This window comes from Pyrus communis, chromosome 12, assembly GCF_041283825.1.
Source record: "Pyrus communis isolate YQ-2024b chromosome 12, ASM4128382v1, whole genome shotgun sequence".
NCBI classification, from domain to species: domain Eukaryota; kingdom Viridiplantae; phylum Streptophyta; class Magnoliopsida; order Rosales; family Rosaceae; genus Pyrus; species Pyrus communis.
This window is the reverse complement of record NC_142576.1, coordinates 5,546,194-5,567,891: the sequence shown is the minus strand read 5'-3', so window position 1 is coordinate 5,567,891 and position 21,698 is coordinate 5,546,194. Positions and strand designations below refer to the sequence as shown.

Genomic DNA, 21,698 nt, shown 5'->3' with positions numbered 1-21,698 from the left:
TGCCATAGATTCAAATTCTCGAGCTTGGATAATTGATGGGTTGTAGGCTTGTAGCTCCATTTCCTTAGGTCCATGGCCTGACTCGTGTCCGGCCTGTGGCTTATCTTCATGGGTCATGGCTCATATTGGGCTTTTGAGATCATGTCCAAGCCCGAGTCTGTACAATGCAAAATTAATGAACTGGGCAGATAAAATCCTGATTAGCCACGTGGCTATGGAGCTAGTTCTGTATGCGCACACATCACATATTTACATTTCACCCAACCGAGTTTAAAATCTTAGCTTCAACCTCCAATCTCAGCCGTTAATAATCTCCCTCGCAGCACATACCGTCCATCTGTCAGACTCTCAAAGCTTGTAGCACAAAGCTTCCCTGCATCCAACGTCATTTAATCACGTACACATCACACGCATTCGACGTCCCTCCTGCAAAAGCCGCCCTTTGTTCTCGCGCGCTTAAAATCCGTTAATATTTGCAGAGAGCCAAACACCCACACACAAGTCACACACTCACTCTCCGCCATTACCATTTACCTCCTTCCTTCTCAGCTCCCTCTCTCTCTCTCTCGCTCTCTCTCTCTCTACTTTCTCTCTCCTCTCTCTCTCTTCGACTCCATCCCTCTCTCTTTTGCCGTCGTACTCTCACCGTCGACAGAATGTTCTACTCGCACCAGCTTCTAGCTAGGAAAGCTCCTCTGGGTCAAATCTGGTAAAACCTCACTCAGATTCTCCGATTTCTCTCACTTTTTTTACACGATTTTTCGTTGAATCTATTTTTCACATGTATTGCTCTGCTTTTTTTTTCTTTTTTTCCGTATACTTCACTGTTGCATTTTCATCGTAATTTCATGCAGTTTCGCCTGGAAACTGACGTTTTCGCTGGATTTTCGAGTTTTAATATCTATTTTGTTTTTATTTTTCTTTAGAATTATGATTTTTCATGCCATTTTTCTCTTGGAAACTCGAATTTTAAACGATTTTTTCTTTGCAAATGGTGAACTCGCGAAGGAGGGCTGCTACAATGCACGCCAAAATCAACCGCAGGAAGCTCGATAAGCTCGATCTCATCAAGATCTGGTAATTCCTTACTTCTTTCTCTTCCTTTTTACTTCTTCAAATTTTCAGCGTTTCGCCGATAATTTCCACTGGTTTTTTGTGCAGCTAAATCGATGGAACATGATTTTTTGCATTTTTTTTAATTTTGCAGCGAAGAGATTTTGAACCCTTCGGTTCCCATGGCTCTTCGTCTCTCCGGGATTCTCATGGGTAACCAAACTCTCCCTCTCTCTCTCTCTCTCTCTCTCTCTCTCTCTCCCCCCCCCCCCTGTTACCATTTCATTTCGTTTGCGTTTCCAGGTGGAGTCGTCATCGTCTACGAACGAAAAGTGAAGCTCCTATACGGTGACGTTCCTATCCTTCATTCTTTTTTCGCTTCGAATTTCGGACAATTTTGATTTCAAAATTTTCAAACAAATGTTTTCTGACTTATTCTGTTTCTGTGTGTTGCTCTCGTTTCCGTACAGAGGATGCGACTCGTCTACTGGTACTATTTTTCTTCGAATTTCTTAATTATTTTAATTTCCGATTTTTCTCTGTTTGTTTAATTGATTTTTATTTTATTTTTCATATCCGAGTGTGCTGTTGTAGGTCGAATTAAACGAAGCATGGAAGACGAAACCTGTTGGGGACCCCACCGTCCTCCCCAAAGGAAGATCTCAGGCCAGGTGGGTCCCTCCCCGCTGCTTCTTCTTCTTCTCCAAGTTACCATAAGTTTCAGAACCGGCGCATTTTAGAAACAGCGGGGTAGTTTAGGGTGACAATTGTAGTGGAGGGGCAGGATTGTCATTTGACATGTGGGTTTTTGTCGTCTCTTTTTTTTTCTGCAGAAAGGAAGCTATTACGCTGCCTGAGAATGAGGACACAGAAATTGAAGGAATGCTTAATTTTTCCCACGGCCGCAGCGCCTCCATGCAGTTTCAGCAAACCTCCTATTTTGCTATGGTAAAATGTCGAACCTCTCCGGGTTTTTGCACAACATTTACCTACATTTCAGACTCTCATGGATGGTCCATTGAGGGTATTTTTGTCAATCAGGGGAAACTGTCTGTGTGCCTGTCACTTGATAGTGTATGAAAGGTGTTTGAAGAATTACCTGAATAGGGTTTGTGAGTAGAAGATTTAAATGATGGGTCAAGTTTATGTGTCCTGATTATTGAACTATTTTTATTGCTTGTGTTTTATGAATTTACGAAACTTAAAAATATTTTCTCTAAAAACACTCAGTCATTTAAAAGTGTTTTCCAAATGAGCCATAGTTTCCGTTTGAGGAAAGCTATACTACCAGTTATGACACTGATTTAAATTTAAACTTTTTGTTTCTATGGCGATGTGCCAAGGCTCGTGTTACAGTAGAAAGGACGAATTGTGTTCTTTTCCACTGTTGTATTATGCCTTATAGTTTTTGTGTATGATAGGAAGATGCCTATGTAGGAACTGCATACAAAACATTCTGAATTGATTGAACCCGCTGCATTGCCTCGTTGAGCTCTTGTCTCTCTTTGCAGCGGCTTGATAGTGTCGATGAACAATATGTTAACAACAACGCAGCAGGGGAGGAAGATCCAGCTCCGCAACTCTACCAAGGTTGTATCATTCTTCTAATCTGATTTCTTCGTAATTTTAAGGTTTGAGTCTTTTGTCCACATGTCCAAAGCTTGCTTATCTGCTAACACAAGTTACTCTCATTCAGCTGATGTAGAGAATATCACCTTACCTGAACGCTTTGATCCATTTCAAGCTGATCATTTTATGTACAATCGCTTGGAGAGGTGAGACGTGTTTCAAACCTCCTACATGAAAACCCCATGTTTTTAAAGTTGTAATCATGGTCTTATGTGTTTTCTATGTGGATGGAAGATTTGAGATCGAAGGGGATGAAGAGACACAGTTTAACTTCACGTCAGGAGAGCACACACACATTCACATACCCCCTTCGCCTCCTCGCGATGAATGTCAGGAAGGTCAGATCATCCCCTTACCTATGAAATAATTTCTAAATTTCTAAATTTAGATGAATTTGGAAGTAGGATACAAGTCCACTTTAATTTACACAATTGCAAGCATGAAATTCTTCCTGATCTCAGGGCCTCCTGCAGCTGATACAATCCAAGATGATCAACATCCGGATCACCAGGCCAATCAGCCAGATGAAAGCAAGGAATTTAGACAGGTAGCAAGTAAATATCATGTTTTCATATAACACATCTTCTAAAGTTGGAAAAATTAACTGCAAACTAATCAATCTTGGATTGTAGATGAAGCTGGTTCAAGAGAGACAGGGGACTAGAAAAAGGAAAACAAGAAAGCAAGCATCCGGAATGGATTTTGAACAAACAATCATTCCTGGTCATGTATACCAATCTTGGCTCCAAGATCCTTCAGATCTATCACGAGATGCAAGAAAACGGAAGGTTTGTCCCTGATCTCTAAGGTGTATCCATCAATTTAAGCCAAATCTATTTAAGGCAGGTGAGACTACATGCGTACATACTAACTTCAAGTTGAAGGGACTAGGATGGGTTACTTTTCGATTGTCATTAACGCAGCATAAATTTTATTTCAAAATTGTTGAAAAAACTGTTGGATTCTATGTTACCAAGTACGAACTATAACTGCAAATGTTTTATACTATGTATGTTTACAGCGCAAAGATGTAATGGCAACTATGAAGATAGCTAACCTCATGGACCTGCCACCTAAAGTACTAATGGAAGATTTATTTACAACTGGAAGTAAAAACGTATATTATCCACGTCCTCTCCTTGACATGTGGATGAAAAGTGTCCCAACTCCCCATGAGTCTCCTGCTGGTCAGTACTTGTTATTTCGTTTTGAGAACTTCCTCATGTATAATAATTGAAAAAGAAGAAATAGCACCTAATTATTGCTGTGTCTGCAGGACGAACCTCTTCACCCCTGCCCCCAGGACCATCGTCACCAATACCGCCTGAGAGACAAAACTTTGATGGTCCGATGGGATATGTAAGCCAATCCACCTTCTATTAGTTGTTCATTTCCAAAAAGACGATTAAGCTCATGTCTGACAAGTTACAATGTGTTAAAATGTGAAGCCTTTTCAAGATTTTCATAGTGGAGTTGGCTCCCAGTCTTCCATAGATAAGCAAAGGCCAAGTTCTGGTGTGACAAAAGGCAAGAATGACCCAGCAAGTGTATTCATGGATGGACTGACAGCTAACCTTAAGAACATTGGCTTAGCAGGAAATGATACTAATCCAATGGTCACGCCTGGAAATTCTGGTACAGTTAAATTTGTTTAATACATTTCATACCTTGGATCTTTGGTTAAAGCATTTCAAACATATTCAGTGATATTCTAATCAGTTCTTTGCTTCACTCAAATGTACAGATGACGTAAGATCCATCCCGAGCTCAGCATCAGGGCAGGCAATTCCTTCAGAAGGCAATTCAGGACGGTTAGTAAAATGTTTTTATCAACCAATATGTTAAGATTTTCAAAGCTATGAAATGTTTCATGAATTCTCTCTTTGGACAATTATCATGAGATGTCACATGCAATTAGAGATTTGTTGCTTCTCCTAAATCCTGTGATGAAGTACTGGCTGTGGACAGATCCGGCAAGAAAAGGCCTCATTCAGCATCCGGGGGCAACATCAGACTTGAACCACTATTGGAAATGAGTCACCCTGATGTACATTTCGAGTTGTCGAGGTCACCTGAGCAAGGCCCGGCATTTGATCAAGGTATATTATACCTTACTACTCCTTCCTGTTGTTGCAGCAACCAAAGCCGTGGTGGTTAACTTCTTTCCTTTCAGTAGGATTTCAATCATCATTGTAACTCCTTTTTGCAGAACTCTTGGTGGAAACAGGACCAACTCAAACTCAAAAACCGATCATGGAACAACCGCTTGACAAAACAACCGATACTATCAGAAGGTAAGGTCGCCTATGAGATCTGCTGCATTTGCTTGGTGAACAAGTAACTTCCAGTTTCGGTTGCCTGATTGCGTTTTCCTCTTGTATTTAAATGATTGCAGGGTTCTGAAATCACATTTTGAGACGGAGGGAGCTCCTCGGGTCGAATCCCTGGACAACCTAACTGCAGGAAGGAACCGGAAAGAAGCAGCTATGCTATTCTACAAAACTTGTGGTACTTACCTGTCCATACGTTATGTGCTCCTTTTTAATTGCTATGATTTGTAACATTTAACATATTAACCTAGTTTGAAACTGAGACGGGATCATAATGTATGACTCTTCGCAGTTCTGGCTACCCGGGATGTCATAAGAGTCGAACAGAGGACCGCTTACGGGGAGATTCTCATATCGAGAGGGCCGAAAATGTGAACGAGGTGAGATCACACCTAGTGTCCTACACTTGTAGGTCGTTAATCCCCACCTACGTTATGACCTAATCAACATGGAAATAGTTATACAATTAGAATTAGATGAAGAGATTAGAGATTTGCTCATCTGTTTAACGTTTAGGCGCTTATCAAATTACCCTTTTTTCTGTAGTTATCAGCATTTTACTACTAGCAGTTAAAACAATCTTGTAACGGGGACGTTGCTGTTCCTCTCAAGAGCTCCTTTATAAATTAATAAATTGTTAGTTTTACTCCGTGTGTGTGTGTGTTTTTATTTTAATTTTTTTGTCAAATGATAGATTTTGTTAGGATAGATGTTATCATATTTTTTCAATATTTTTAATTCAATCTCAATATCTGAGAAAGGAAAATTATAAGAGAAAATTTTAGTGTCGAGAACACTATCTAGTATACAAAGTGTCATAATACAAGTGGTTGAATCTCAATATCAGTGTGCTGAGAATACTGTCTAGTATACAAAGACAAACTTAATTACTCTTCATTTTTTTACCATGAACGATATTCACTGATTCCAAAAGAAAATCAAGAATACAAAAGTAGACATCAAAAGCTGAATTTTGTGGGACGACTTAAAATATCTATGCTTGTTGCGCAAGGAACTCGTCCTCAAATGATTGATTTGCGGTGCTACTCAACCTCCAACTTCAAACACATTGTGACTCCACACAAAGGCAACATTTATACAACCATTAAAAAAATGAGATTAATAAAGAGGTTTTAAATTTTCATAGAGGGTGCATGGTGACCAAGAGCAAGTTAGGGTAGCCATAGTGTGATATCGTTACCTTGTCTATGGAGGCGGAGCAGAAGAAGGCGGTGATGGTGGCGATGAGAGTGGCGGAGGAGGTGGAGGAATTGGGAGAGTCGTCGGTGAGGGTAGGGGGGATGTGGCTGACGTGGCCGAAGATTAGGCCGTCAACGGAGCCTGAGGAGGTGGAGAAGCGTTGGATCGTGGCGGCTAGGGCTGGGCCGGATATCGCTACCTTGTCTGTGGAATGGTCTTCCATTGCATGAGCAGATTAGTTGACAGACAGAGAGTCGCGCGAAACAGGTTGGTTTGTAAAGTAATTTTTTCTTAATTAATTAATTAATTATTATTTATCCTACAAAAAAAATGTAAAAAGGTTTTTTACATTTCTGGTTTATTTATTTGTATATATTTATATAATTTATATCCGATCGTTAGAGATCAGATAATAATCGTATTAAATACATATAAGTATACAAAAATATGTTTTAAAATGTGAAGTGTTTGTTTTCATTTGACGATGATATTTTGTGTAGTTTATGTGTGTCACAATTTTCTTCTCTATTAAATAACTCTTCACTTGGCTCGATTTGCATTATGGGATCAAGTTAGAATTTGAAATATATGGACTGATGGAGCGATGTTTCCATCACTTCAATGGAGACAAAATTGAGCGGTACCAGTGAATACTTGCCACGTAATAAGTCAAGTTTTTAGGGTTTTTTGTGGTGTGCGAATGTGTTGTGTTTTCTCATAGATTCACAAGAAATTAAGTTTGGTTGCAAGAGAGACAAATGGGAAAATGAGTGAAAATAATTGAACACATAACCATGTTTTTTCTTATAATGATTATTCATTCTTCTGCTTTGTTAACAGAAACACAACTTGAAACAAAAAGAATCAAACAATATAATCGAAACCTATATTTACATATACCAATGAATATACCTATATCTCCTCCGAATCCTATCAACAAATTAACTGATAAATATGAAACCCACATTTATCCCAAGTAAAAGTAATTAACCCTTTTTCACTCAGTTGCTGCTGCCTGCTGGTGGTGGTACTTCTGCTCCTTCTTCTGCAGAACCACCAGTTGGCAGATCAGGCTTAATCTCCTCCAGCTGCTCCAGAACTTGCTGAGCTTCCGGCCGCAAAGCCGGCGATGGATCCACACAATGCAGAGCCAACTTCAATGTGTTAAGCAGCAGGTCACCAATGGTTGGCACATCCCTCATGATCTCCAAATCAAAAACTTCATTTATCCACTCCTCTTTCACAATCGAAGCCACCCACTGTGGCAAATCCATGCCGTTCATCGGTTCCCCGGGGGATTTTCCTGTCAGGAGCTCCAGTATGATCACCCCAAGGCTGTACACATCAGTCTTTGTTGTGGCCTTCTTGGCCTTTGAGAGCTCAGGTGCGTTGTAGCCGAGGGTTCCTGCAGTGGCAATCACATTGGTGTTGGCGGCCGCAGTCATAAGGCGTGAAAGGCCAAAGTCTGCAATGTGAGCATTTGTCTGCTCATCAAGCAGAATGTTGCCGGATGTGAGATTTCCATGTACAATGTTCTCCTCGTTGTGGAGGTGGCATAGTCCACGCGTGATGCCAATCACTATGTTCATCCTTGTTGGCCAATCAATGATGGTTTCCGGCCCTCGAGCTGCACAAGGAATATACATCACAAAAACAAGATGGTTAAGGGGTTAAAATCAATAGCGCTTCTGATATATGAATAATGTGAATTAGAAAAGTTGATGAGCATCGATGAATAAACTTACCATGAAGGAAGGATGCAAGGCTACCCTTAGGCATGTAATCGAAGACGAGAAGCTTCTCTCCCTTGGGTCCCAAGTAATAAGCCCTCAGAGCCAAGAGATTCGGGTGGCGAATCTTCCCAATTGCTGCAGCCTCCAATTCAAACTCCTTCTGACCTTTCGCCGTCTTTTCCCTCAATCTCTTTACTGCAACTTGGTTTCCTTCCTCTAATGTCGCCTTGTATGCAGTCCCATATGTGCTCTTCCCCATTATCTCAGCAGTGGCACATAACAGATCATCAGCTGTAAAAACAAATGGCCCATCAAAGTGAACAAGCTTCCCACCAGCCTCACCGCCATATTCAACTCCAACGCCGCCAGGAACTGCCTTAGCAGCGCCCCCTGGAGCAGCGGCCTGCATGGCGGCTTTACCATTCTTTCCTCTTGAAGCAGACCTTTTCCTGACCAAACAAACAAGCAAAATGCAGCAGAGTAGAAGCAGAACCGCCAGGAGGGCACCCGCCGCTATGAGAATTTTGTCCTTTGTACTAAATTTGTGGTGATGCTTTTTCTTCAAAGGCTGCTCCGTTGGCGGAGAAGATGGAAGAATCTGAGGCGGGGGAGAAGAGCACGGAGTTGAAGCACTGTACCCGCACAGCTGAAGATTCCCCACGAAAGAGCTGGCATTGAACTTTTTTGAGAGCAGAGAAGGGACGGCGCCAGAAAGATTGTTGTGAGAGACATTGAACGAAGTGAGATTGGCAAGGCTGGAAAGTGAAGCAGGAATTTCACCACTGAATTTGTTTTCCGATAAATCCAGTTGGTAGATTCCAGAGATATTCCCAACAGATGCTGGAATGTGGCCACTGAAATTGTTCTTCCTCAGGTTGAGCACTGAGAGGTTCTGCAACCTTTCCAGGCCTTGCGGGATGTGGTTATCGAGGCGGTTGCCCTCGAGGTTCAACGAAACAAGGGAGGAGAGGTTGGAAAAGCTAGAAGGAAAGCTTCCATTGATGGCATTGTTGGATAAGTCTAGCTTCTGGAGCCTTGTGAGCTCCCCTATTTCTTCAGGAATGGTCCCGGAAATCTGGTTGTCGTCCAGATAAATCTCTTGAAGAAAACCCAATTTGCTCAGAGAACTAGGAATAGTTCCGGAAATCAGATTATGATCAAGGGTCAGGATCATAAGTTGGTAACTTAGATTTCGATTTCCAGCATCCCAAGTGCCTGGTATGGAACCAGATAGGTTGTTGTGTTGGAGTGCAAGGATGGTGAGAGAACGGGATTTGGTGAGACTTGTTGGGATGGAACCCGAAAGCGAGTTGAAGCTCAGATTAAGTCTATACAACTTCTTAGGATTTGCAAGACTAGAAGGAATCGTGCCAGTAAGCGAATTGTTGCTTAAATCAAGAGTTTGGAGAAGAGGACAGTTACCAATAGAAGGCGGGACAGACCCCGAAAGCCGGTTGTTGAAGAGGTAAACCCCTCTGAGATTGGGAAGGAAGCCGAGAGACAAGGGGACAGGGCCAGCCAAGACATTGTCGTGCAGGTTGAGCTTCCGAAGCGCTTGCAACTGCCCAATCTTTTCAGATATTCGGCCCCCGAGTCTCCTCCACGGAAGCTGGATTGCAATAACCTGTCCGTTCACACACTTAATCCCTGCCCACCCGCCTGAGCAGGCTCCACGTCCGCTATCATTCCAGCTGCGCAGAACGCCGGTGAAATCAATGAGCTCACGCTTGAAAGCTCGAAGAGCTTGGTAATCGGACTGAGTCACAATCATTCCATCATTCCCTTGCTGGCCCGAAACAGGCCGGTAAGTGACAACCAAAAGATGAACAAAGAGCAAGGCATGGATGAACAAGGACTTATATTCCATAAACATCGAAGGACCGCAATTTCTACGAAGAATCGAAGAAGTTGGACGAAACAAGCTCTAGAAAACCCGAAAACGATGGGAGAAGCGAAGGTATCGTTTTCGGGTTGAGCTCAAGGTGTGAAGTATATTTTTGTGTGTGAGGAAGAAACGAAATGGAAGATAAATAAGGAGGCAGAAATAATTGAGGCAGTTGGAGCATGTGAAGATCTGAGTGAGCAAGGAAGAAAAATAATGTAAAGAGGTCAGGCAGGAGAGATTGGGTGGGATCGAAAGACTAGTTCTTCATCATCTTCTGTTTATCCGATAACGGCTATTTTTTTATTTTTATTTTTTATTTCTGTGGTGGAATTCCACCATATAACGGTTACGGTTGAAAAACCTGGAATTTGGTCTTCACTTGGGTAAAAGAGTTATAAGATTCTCCAACGGCTATATTTCGTAGGGCACATTTGGCATCCAAAGGGCAATGTGTTGTCACTTGATAAAAGCCGTAAAATGACCATAATAACCTCTTGTTCCTCGATGTGAAAGGTGAATGTGGAAAGTTGAAAACCTTTGTTCGAGACGTCCTAGATTGATTCAGGACCAATGAATCCTGGGAAACTTAAAGAAACAATCTGGTGATTCTTGTAATCATGGTCATAATGATTAGAATTTATAAAAGAGCACGAAAAACCCGTGGTTTATATACGACTTATTGTCTGATTATTCTTCAATTCATTATTTATGTTTTCTATTAGATGTTCGTAAGCGGTCTTGACACAAAACCAAGCATAATGACGCTCTAGAATTCTTACAGTGGGCCCCATTTAGTGAAATAAGACTTTATTGTTATTTTTTGTAAGTGATCATATTTGTGGATTTTTTTGATGTCCGATTATTTACCCAGAAGAAAATCTGGTGTACCGTGTTCTGGTGCACAATTCCTTAAACTCTGCAAACCAAAACAAAACAAATTTGATGGAGGGAGCAATGCAATTAATCCGACGACTATCCCCGGACTAATCACAATACCATCAGTTTGTATGAAGAATAGTAGGACAAGTATCAACCCTTTTTGTTTCTCTTTGCAGCAGAAAATCATTCATGAATCCGCTAGCACGAGGACAGTCGAAGACTCGAGCAACGCATATTTGCTAATGAAAGTAGCTCAGTAAATTGCAACCCGACAGAGAACCAAAGAAAACTGGACGGAACTTAAATCCTTCCAAAGGATAGGAACTAACATAAACAACACAAAATAGTTCTCTCAGGTCAAAACCTGATGCAATCCATCCATTGTACTCATAGAGGCAAAACTAGCTTCAAGTGCAATGGTTAGAAACGCTCATGGGTTCTCATAAGCCCATGCCCGATTCAACACTCACTATATGGTTAACTTGAACAACGTCACAGATGATAGAAACTGTTCTTATCTAAGATTTACAGAAGTCATGGAGATTATGTAAAGAAACTGGTGCTTGCTAGTCTACTCCATGGACAGTTAGCAACCAAGGAAAGAATTCATCACGATATGGATGAGAATGATGCCTAAGTTTCAACCATCAAAACGACCAGGTATCAGCAATGGCATCTCAAATGCTTGCAAAACTAAACAAAACCTGATTCGGGCAACTTAGCAATCGATATATTAGATTCACGGGCATTCTCCTAAGTCCTCACCAAAGCACAACTGAATTGCCAACAGTGTTGCTGTTGCTAAACAACAAGAAACATAGAGATCACTAACGATTCAGGATCGTTTGATTTGAACTAAATTTGTAGAAGAAATAAAATTTCACTAGTTCTAACAAATGAACCGAGAAGCATACAGATCTGAAACTCGTGTTAGAGATAATCACAAAAGATCCAATGCCACGAGATTTTTACAAACAAACTGTATAGTAAAAGATGCACACTGCCAAAAAGAATGAACTATAGCATAGATCTGTAGCAATTACAAATTGTATTTGACAAAACCAAATGAAGAAACGAAGGGACAAAAGTTTGATTGATAGATCTACCAAGAACCATAAAAAAACATGAATTTTCTATCTAAATCAGAACGAACAAGGTACACAGATCCATACAAATTCGCCAAGAAAATCCACCCTACATATATATTTATAGAACAAATGCTTCAAATTTATTGTACCATCATCGTCTTGTGCGCTATCCAATCACAATGTGGGAACGTAGATCAGATCAACCGCGAGCGGCGGCGACGACGGCTGGGGATGTGGCAACAGCGACATTGGATGCGGCGTTGTTGAGGAAGGAGAGGAAGCCAGTGGAGGCGGAAGGCTCTTGCTCGTCGAGGAAGAGGTCCTCGGGAACTCTAAAGGCGCCGTGAGCAAAGACAACTGCAACACCGATGGCAAGAGCGGAGATGAGGACGGATCCGACGGATGTGAGGAAGACGACGAAGACGGAGAGGGCGATGAGGCCCCAGAGGGTCTGGGTGTCGGAGTATGTGCGGCCGAAGATGACGAGAGGCTGATCGGAGGGGCGGAAGAGGTAGAGGAAGAGCCAGGCGGCGAGGAGGCCGAGGAGGACGAAGAGGGAGAACGGGTGGGTGACGAGGGAGACGGCGACGGTGAGGGCGAGGACGGCGAGGTAGTTGACGCGGAAGTAGGAGTAGTTCTTACGGACGCGGACGGTGGCGTCGGAGAACGATTCCGGCTTGGAGAAGGCAGATCGGTCGAGGAGCTCGGACCAGGGGCGGCGCTGGGCGAGGCCGTTGCGGCAGGTGTCGCAGATGTTGTTGATGAATGCGCGGAAGGCCGGGGTAGCGATCGGGGCCTGGGACTGAGCCGTCCCTCCGCCGGCGGCAGTGGCTGTTGCGGTTGTGGATACCGGGAGGATCGGCGGGGCTGTCGGAGTCGACATTTTACGTTGTGGTGTCGGTGGATCTGGTTTTCTGTCTCGGATCTCTCTGATAACTTTTTGGAGGGATTTGTGGAAAATATTTAGGGGGTTTGGTTAAATAAGGGGGGGGACTTGTGAGGTGGAAGGTTGAAAGTTTGAAGAGAAGGAAAGTGGATGGAAATACGAGTTTATACGGTTCAACTTGCGTCGTCGTTACGTTTCGCCGACGGAAAGTAAACGACGGAAACCAGGTGAAAAATATTTTGACTATCCCATTGGTGAAAGGTGGTTTTCTTCTTCTTACCGTTTAATGTTTACTTCCAGGGTCTCAAGCTCAACCGCGTAAATCATTTGGAAAGGTTACCCTCCAGATTCTTCCCATCAAATCCACGAATTCGGATTCTTCAAATTTGATCCAACGGTTAAAATTATTATAATTTTTAAAAGAGATTTCAGTTTTTAGTTGTTTAATCAAATTTTAAGAGCCCTAATTGATAGATTTGTTAAAAGGGATTCGGACCAAATCTTTTGACCCAAAAAAACTGCGTAAATTGTCCCAATCGTCAGTCTATTTTGTTGTTTTTATTTACTTACTTACCGTTATTATTATTTTAATCGAGTTGATAGTTAATTGTTAGAAGAAAAAAGAATTGCTTTCCACCATTGCTATAGAACATCATTTAATAACGATAAGATATATATTCGATTTCAACCCAAATGTTGATATGTAATTTCGTAACTCAATTGATTAAAAACATCCACCTTGTATTTAAGCAGACGCCAAGTATTGGGCGTGTTAAAGGATCTAGGTGAGAGGGGGATCGGTCTCGGGTGGACCAGAGAGAGCTACGCTAGTTATAGGATGTTTTTCTCCATAAAAACATCTAAGATCCGTACGGTTTCATCTCTCCCACTATCGCTTATATAAGAAAAATAAGTATATACAGGTTGTCATATTGATGAATTTTATTAAACCACATTAAGTGCACCATATAAAAAGTTGTCACATTAATTTTGTAAGACAATATTTTCAAAAGCATTTGACATCGTGCAATGTAAGTAATTGTTAATTTGTTAGGCGATGTTGACCACCAAGGGGAGGGAGGAGGTTGTGGTGCCACTTTCTCACAACTCGCATGATAAACGCACATGAGTTTGTGTAAAACAAACGAAAGAACAATCCTAACTAATACAATTACATATGCCAACCAATGCAATTTAGCTACACAGATTTTCAACTCAAGGCTCCAAACACGACATTTAACAATTCCGCAAATTAACCACGGTGAAAAATTCACAAAGTATAAACGCAGTTATGCAAACACCAAACGGATGAACATAACACCCTGATTGCCAACTACAGGTTCCATAACATCATTGATCACCACCAGCTCAAAACAACTTCCGCCAATCGAAGAATACAACAAGCCTTTGATAGTTCCATTAGGTTCTACTTAAGCACGCATACGGAAAATGACAATAAACTAGTCTATGATTTCAAAGTACTTCGATAACATGAAATCACCACTTACATATAAAGCTGTCTGAAAGTTCATGGCGAATTTAAGACATTGTTCAAATGGTAACACGTACTCTAAAAGGTAGACCCGTTCCACCCAAAGTTGGAACCCTGCAGAATAGCAGACATCGGAATCATTAAATGTATCAACAAGTGGAATAAATGGCTACTAAACATGAGTTTGATTCTTGAGAAAGGCCAACAGGAGCAATGCTTAGGGTTTTAAACAGTAGAGATTTATTTACATGATCTAGTTCTGGTGTAAAGCATGCAAACACTGTGCATATTCTTGACTCTGATGGGCCTAAACAAGCAGGAAGAATGCAATGAGAAGAAGCACATGCAGATACCCCTTTCTATGGAAAATTAAAAAGGCGAGATGGTGGCTTGCCTTGGTGTCATAGAACTTGAGAAAAAATCGTGACTTGGGCACAGACAACTTTGTCTCGAGAATTGCAGCAATTCCAGCACTCAACTTCTTGTTCACATCAGGATTAAGGCCGCCAATGGAGACCAACTCCCCATAAGCAGCTGGCTCCTCAGTCCCGCCAAAAGATATGGGTACTGATCCCTTCAGAACAATCATCACATACTGCATATCAACACACACGAACACAGTTTACATATGTGTTCGACACAATCACCATCAACCAAAGAGTAAAAAGTTTAACCCCAGTAAGTCACTATGAACCTCGCATCCAATATTAGTAGAACAATAGCTTTTTTATCATCTAATTTAGGAATAAAACGACATTGAAGTTATCATCAATAAGGCATGCCTATGAGGCTAAAAGTTGAAGGGAGGTAATTACCTTTTTCTCCTCCTACACGCCCTGCTTATTTACAGCGTTTCGATTGAACAAATTAAAGGATAATCAATGGACACAAATAACCAGGTTGTGCAGAGGAGAAAAGTGGTGTCCGAAAATCATTCTCCTAACTCTGTAATTGTCCTCGTCCATGACTAACAGTTTGGGAGTGATTACGGGCAGGCCAAAATCACTTCTAGAGTGTTCAGCAAAATTTAAAAGTTCTTAAGATAAGTGATTACAGGCAGGCCTAAACCCCAAGATTATTCGACGTTAGCGCAAAATGAAAAAAGAACTTTTCTTTCTATTCTAATTGAGGGGCAGGAGAAAGGATCTTGCATCCATCTCGAGTTGCTCTCTTATCCGAGCAACTCGTTCTATTCTCTCTGTGGTCGGGTAGGTGAAGCGTCTAGCTTATTGGGTCTAGTCAAATCGCTGAAAAGGCATTGGTGATTCTCCAATTTTGTGAAACAATCCCTAACAACTACATTATCTCCAAAACAGAACAAAACAAAATAAAACCAAAAAAATAAAATAAAATCCACAATCTCTAACAGATTCAACTTACTGAGTATTATTTACCCTTTCTCCGAGTGTTCAAGTTATACATCCTACAAGTAGAGAAATTACTCAGTCATCCCCCAAAATTCTGAACAAAATCTTGCAAATTACCAAAAACATTCATCCTATTTCTGTTTTAGAAAATTTAGCGTTAATTCAGCAGAAATAAATAAACGTAAATTTGAAAAAGCAACACATAAATACATAAAATTTCCAATTTGGGACAAAAATTCTAAAGTATGTAAATGTGTGTGCTCGAGAGAGAGTGGGAGAAAGTCGTACAGCCTCGGGTTTGCCGATGATCTTGGCGACGGTGGAGGTGGCTTCGGAGAGGACGGCGGAGGTGTCGACGCCGTCCAGGTTCACGTTAGCTGAAATGTTCAGGCACGGCATCGTTTCGTCTTCCCGGAGTCACTCACACTCTTTGGCTGTTTTCTGGAAATGCGTTGGTAAGTAAACCCTTTTGTTTTATGTGTGAGAGAAAAATATCAGTGTAAACATCACACACTTTTCAACTACCCAAAATGCCCTTATGGGCCTGGCCTAATGTTTTCACTCTGGGCCCATTCCAGTACTTGCATTTCTGGGCTGAGAAGCGGGTCCGAAACGCGACGAGAGTAAGGGCTCCAAAATCTAAGGCCCTCTCTAGCATCCTCCTTTCCTCTTTTTTTTTTTTTTTTTTTTTTTATTTTTAAACAAACGATATAATCTATACTAGGAAGATAGGTTGGGATTAGTCTCACAATGAACTAGTAATAATGTGGTTCAAATTCATTTTTGGCGAGAATCGAATCTAAGATCTTTCACTTACAAGTTGATGAATATCAGTAGATTGTAGTACTAAGTGGTCTTTAGTATCCTTCTTATATTCAATTTTTAGTTAAAATAACAATGAATGTATCTAAATTATTGGTATTCAGTTTTAAAATAAAATTTTAGATTCTAGAAGGATACCAAACATACCTTAAAGGTTTCTGCTCGATATTCGTTTTTTTTTTTGTCAAACAATAGATTTTGTTAGATTAACCTTCAACAGGGTTTGAACTCACGTCGTCATACAAGAACTCAATACATTTCTACCATTGTGGTAAAGAGCCACTTGCGCTCAATATTTGTTTACGAAGAGTGACTTTGGGTTAAGATTCGTCCCAATGGCCCGACACATCCACGAGTGAATATTCCGGACCTTGCTAGCTCAAAGAGATAAAAATGGACAAAGTGAAAAAAGCATTAACACAAAATCAATAAGCAATCGATGAAGTTGTCCAAGATCTTTCAAAAACTAATACAAAACTTTCATGATTTAGCATGAAATACTTTCAGCACTCTCCCTTACGTATGGTGTCTGTTGAATTGAATATATGGAGAAGTTCTAGCGTTTGAAATTATCACACTTCAAAATCATTCTAAAATTCAAGGTGTGAGATTAAGAGGAACAAAAAGTAGAAGGTGATAGTTTAAGAGTGTAAATTATTAACAAAAAAGAGTCAGACAAAAGAAAATTTAAACTCATTAAATCAAATCTCCAGAAACTACCAATGAAACTTTAAAATTCCAAATAAAGGACTTCTTGTTGTATTAAAAACTCAGAAAACGACATGTACCTAAAATTCATCAAACATAGCTCATTTGTCCAATGAATGTAAAAATTTCCAGATTCATAGCAAACATACACGACTTACTTGTATCAAAGTTTTACACGATTTTGAGTTCCAGGAGTACAGAAAACTGAAGTCTAAAATAAAGATGCTTAAGTTTTTTAGACTTTTCGAACCAAATGTCAGTCGCCTATTGTATTTAATTTCATTCACATGTGATTTGTATACCATCTCTTGGTGTACAATTTGACATGTTAGTTTGTCACAAGCGATATGTGAATGGTCGGTGATAAATGAGAGGACACAACCCTCCTCATAGAGTGGAAAACTACTACTCCCTAAAATCTGCATATGGGTGGGAATCAAAATTCCCTTTCCCTCTTTCATCTATGGTTCCACCATTTGGATGTCGTATGGGACTACTTCTTTTTGAAGTATTTTGGAACAAAATGCTTTTGGTATAAACTCATTCAAAAATTTATTAAAATTCAAGCGCAAGTGCTTTTTGAAAAAAGCAATTGGGAGCACATTCTAGATGTGCTTTTCGGAAGGTGCTTCTACGATGCAAAATTATTTTTAAGTTTTTCTGCAAACAGAATTAGAATATTATTTATTGTACCATATATTGGATCTCACTTATATAAAAGGGGAGAAAAAACTTGTTTTATAGAAGGATACTTCACCCTCACTGTAGGAGGATGACAAAACCCTAGCTAGTACCAAATCTCTATGTACAATGTAACCCTCATTTTACATAGTGAAAACCGGGCTTACACCAATGTGGACGTAGCCCCAACTTTAGGTAAACCACGATATATCGTTGTGTTCTTGTGTATGTGATTTACAGTCGAATTTATGTTGATTCAAGATTGCATCAATATTTTTAATTAACATAAAACATTTCTAATCATTCTAAAAGTAATCCTAAACAAATTGGAACTCTTCTATAACCATTGGATTTGAGATCAAAACCAAATTCGGGTTTTGTGTCTATGATTTATTGGAGAACCCTCATCTATATGGTCCCCCTATGAAAAGAAATTGAAATTGGCCTATTGCGTACATGACATGAAAAAAAGTAAGGTTAAGCATCATTCCAACTTGGTCAAATTCATCCAAATTATTACATGACTGGAAAAATAAATGGAGACATGGCCTCTCCTTTCTGTGTCCCAACTTCACTATCCTTTATTCCTTTCACAAGAAAATAATTGGAATTGTACATAAATTCATGATTCATCTGTCGAGTTTACGCACCACAAGTTCACACCGTACATAAAAACAACAGATCGATCAGATTAGCCACTCCTTTATTTTGTTGGAGAACAACATTAGAAATTTTCATTTATAGTTTAGATCCTGTAGCAGTGCTTACATCAACAACTTTAAGGAAAAATCGAGTTTTTGGGATCGAAAGCTTGGACTCAAAAATCGTGCCGAGAGTGGCGATCAGTAGCCTCTTCACTGCCGTGGTAATGCCGCCCATTGCTACTAACTCCCCATATGCTGCCGGTATAGTAGTACTCTTGCCAAACGATATGGGCACCGATCCCTTAAGTAAGACCATCACAAACTGTGCAAGCAAAGAGAAGTTCAACAATTAAACATACAGAGGGTTCAAGAAATGCTAAGTACAGTCGTCCACGTGCGAGTGAATAACTCCTAATCATTATTGATGCAATATAGAGTCCACATGGCCGAGACTGAACCACTCGCACGTGGACGACTCGAGTACAACCCTAGTTAAGATTAGTGGTTGCGAGTCAAATTAGGCATATATGTGTAAGCAGTACTGATTATTGAGTAAAGTTCTAAAGATCCGGAAAGAAGGTAGTGGGATTCCAACCAAATGGACAGCTACTCCAGTGCTTTATATTATGTCAACAGACAGCAACTGGCCTATAAAATTTTAAACCCTAATCTCCATGTAAACTAGAGACCCTTCAATCACTGCCACAGACAGTTTCCTGCCCCCGAAAATAAATAAATAAATAAACTAGGAAAAATAAAAAATCACCAGCAGAGTGAACATATATAGTTCAGCAGCCCTTGAACAGAGCCAAGGCAGGAGAAAGACTTACTTACATTCGGGAAAATTATTACGACGACATCCACAATCAGTAAGTAATACATCATATCATCAGCAAAGTTACACGCGTGAAAGTAAATTATTGGCTTGGGATACTCAAACAGAGACTTTTGAGGTGTAGATCGCTTCTCATTTCTGAACCATCAAAACTCCCCTTATTCCTTCAGATTTGGACATGGCATCCCCATCTGCTTGAGTTGACTTTCCAACTTGGCAGATCAACGAACACAGCCGAGAAATTACCATTTTACACAGATGATATTTTGAAGCTGATGAATCAAAAATATTATAAATATATATTTAAAATACCCAACCCAGATCAAATCCCACTGTTGATCGACCAAAAGCTAGTTTAGTGGGTTTTTTTTTTTTTAGACTCCAGAAATAATTAATTACTTAGGCCAGTCAAACATTACCTATTTTGTGTTGCAAACAAAAGTCAAACCTATCGTTCCCTACATGACGATATAGCAACTGCGATTAAACTAACAAATGGTGCAAACTGTTGATGCCCCATCTCCAACATCGGTTGTGTTTTTTTTCTCTGTGTGCGAGAGAGAGAGAGAGAGAGAGAGAGAGAGAGAGAGACAGAGCTTACGTCTTCGGGCTTTCCGGTAATGTCAGAGATGGCTTTGGTGGCTTCGGAAAAGATGGAACCAGTGTCGACTCCGTCAAGGGTGACGTTTGTGGAGATGTAAAGGCAAGGCATGTTTATCTTCCGATCTTCCTTCTTTTGGAATTTGAGTTTTAACCTCCAAAACCAAAACTTGTTTGTGAATTTGTGGGTGGAAATAAATAAGGGACTAAAGTTTGAGATGTGGGATTAGAACGAGACAGCTGCTCTTTTGAAAAACAAGCCCACCGGAATCTTGGCCTGGATATTTATCTCTTTGATAATGTTGGATAGACTAAATTTTTAAATCAAATTTGTAAATCAAATGATGTAGTGATTGATAATTAAATTATTAATTAAATGTTAATTCTTATTTGTGACACGTCATTTGATTTGTAAATTTAATTTAAAATTTACGTCTCTTAGCATTATCCTTATCTCTACATATCAAATGAGAAGGAGAAAGTGAAGTTTTCAAAATACTATAAAATACCCTCCAATAATCTCTATTAATTAATGAAATCATTTTTGTCAACAAAAAGAGGGTGAAAAAAAACTTAGTCTTCTATCACACAAAAAAATGGGCAGTAATATAATTTCACAGGTCCAAATTTTACTGTTTTTTTATTGAAGCTTCACCTAAAGGTGATGTTAAAATACCTCTAATATTAAAAAAAAAATTAGAAAACAAAAACCTCCCACTCCCCCCACTCTCTCTCTCTCTCTCCCCCTCCCTCTCTCCTTCTCATTTTCTAAAAATATGTGTTTATACACACAAAAATGTGTAGCCAAATGCTAGTTAGAGATTTAAAATACTACATTTAATTAGTGAGAGACAAAATAGTAAATTTAGAACATTTTGAATGAAATTAAAATCTTAAACAAAATAAATAATTTAAAAAAAACCAAGTTTCCGGTGTCATGGCGTTGCTTCATTTTTTTTAACAAAAATATCTCCTAAAAAACATAATTAAATATAAAAAATCAAAATACGACACACATATATGTGTGACAAGAGGCTAAATATAGCAATAATCTTTTAATCATCCATTTTTCAAAGTTATTCATCTTCCATAAATTCAAAGTTAGTGTTAAGGTTGTTGGAATGAGCTTGAAGGGGAAATGAATGTTAAAATATTAAAAAAAAAAAGGTAATACTAAATAGATTAAATTTGTACATAAAATTTGTAAATAAAATGATGTATGAGTAATAAAAATGAACACGTTTATCAACACATATATCATAATGCAATCATCAACTTCCATATCGTTTAATTTACAAAATTTTGTTTATAAATTTAATCTCCTTAACATTACAATTTTTAATAGTTTAACATACATTTCCCTTTAAAGCTAGTTTCGATAAACCTACCACCAACTTCGAATTTGTGGAAGACGAGTAAGTTTTAACGAGTTGAAATAGGCAGAAGCGCAGCTAGAAGGTTAGCCCATCTTGTGAAGCTTTCAATATGCTTTTATTGTCTCACTTTAGTAGAGAAGAATAATGAACAACTACTCAAATAAAATTGTAATTTTACATATTTTAAATCAATATTCAAGCGCACATCGTGGGGAATTAATTATTCTTCCTCTGGTTTTGATTTTTTTATTAAAAAAATATGTAACTAGACTTAAAACTTAAATTTTAAATTTTAAAAAGACAACAGCTACACCTGAATTGCATATTTTATTTATGTTGTGACAGCCCGTTCCGAAAATTTTAAAACGTACGCGTGAAAAGATGATTTTGCCCCTAGTGTGAATTTTCGTTGTGTGGTTGTTTTTGAGATTGGTGTGGCTGGTTGTGGACCACACACAATTCCACACACTCACCCTCACCATTTTCTGCC

The 21,698-nt window shown here is 39.6% G+C and overlaps 5 protein-coding genes across 6 annotated transcripts; 1 reads left to right on the top strand and 4 right to left on the bottom strand.

Annotated features, from left to right (window-relative positions):
* Positions 1-510: 510 nt before the first annotated feature.
* SYN1 (Rad21/Rec8-like family protein) lies at positions 511-5,660 on the top strand. The gene is made up of 20 exons (XM_088680809.1): positions 511-709; positions 1,009-1,077; positions 1,208-1,266; positions 1,357-1,401; positions 1,524-1,543; positions 1,648-1,724; positions 1,887-2,001; positions 2,565-2,643; positions 2,750-2,828; positions 2,917-3,020; positions 3,144-3,229; positions 3,315-3,470; positions 3,704-3,869; positions 3,959-4,041; positions 4,131-4,317; positions 4,427-4,493; positions 4,651-4,781; positions 4,892-4,976; positions 5,078-5,190; positions 5,305-5,660. The coding sequence occupies exons 1-20, from the start codon at positions 657-659 to the stop codon at positions 5,385-5,387; spliced, it is 1,857 nt and encodes a 618-aa protein (XP_088536935.1). The 5' UTR covers positions 511-656; the 3' UTR covers positions 5,388-5,660.
* Positions 5,661-6,992: 1,332 nt separating this feature from the next.
* Positions 6,993-10,142, bottom strand: LOC137746166 (probably inactive leucine-rich repeat receptor-like protein kinase IMK2). The gene is made up of 2 exons (XM_068486250.2): positions 7,958-10,142; positions 6,993-7,839 (listed from the first exon to the last, which is right to left on the bottom strand). Exons 1-2 carry the CDS (start codon positions 9,816-9,818, stop codon positions 7,214-7,216), a joined length of 2,487 nt encoding a protein of 828 aa, XP_068342351.2. The 5' UTR covers positions 9,819-10,142; the 3' UTR covers positions 6,993-7,213.
* Positions 10,143-11,710: 1,568 nt separating this feature from the next.
* On the bottom strand, positions 11,711-12,817 carry LOC137745157 (PRA1 family protein B4-like). The gene has a single exon (XM_068485058.2). The coding sequence runs from the start codon at positions 12,678-12,680 to the stop codon at positions 11,997-11,999; it is 684 nt and encodes a 227-aa protein (XP_068341159.2). The 5' UTR covers positions 12,681-12,817; the 3' UTR covers positions 11,711-11,996.
* A 1,073-nt stretch (positions 12,818-13,890) lies between these two features.
* Positions 13,891-16,020, bottom strand: LOC137744092 (uncharacterized). 2 transcript variants are annotated; one of them, XM_088681827.1, is made up of 4 exons: positions 15,831-16,013; positions 14,570-14,770; positions 14,424-14,482; positions 13,891-14,289 (listed from the first exon to the last, which is right to left on the bottom strand). In XM_088681827.1, the coding sequence occupies exons 1-3, from the start codon at positions 15,939-15,941 to the stop codon at positions 14,429-14,431; spliced, it is 366 nt and encodes a 121-aa protein (XP_088537953.1). In that variant the 5' UTR covers positions 15,942-16,013; the 3' UTR covers positions 13,891-14,289; positions 14,424-14,428. The 2 variants fall into 2 exon arrangements, with proteins under 2 accessions (XP_088537953.1, XP_068340059.2); XM_068483958.2 differs by lacking the exon at positions 14,424-14,482 and having other exon boundaries at positions 15,831-16,020.
* Positions 16,021-18,308: 2,288 nt separating this feature from the next.
* Positions 18,309-20,123, bottom strand: LOC137746335 (uncharacterized). The gene is made up of 2 exons (XM_068486422.2): positions 19,834-20,123; positions 18,309-18,719 (listed from the first exon to the last, which is right to left on the bottom strand). The coding sequence occupies exons 1-2, from the start codon at positions 19,942-19,944 to the stop codon at positions 18,492-18,494; spliced, it is 339 nt and encodes a 112-aa protein (XP_068342523.2). The 5' UTR covers positions 19,945-20,123; the 3' UTR covers positions 18,309-18,491.
* Between the last annotated feature and the right edge of the window lie 1,575 nt (positions 20,124-21,698).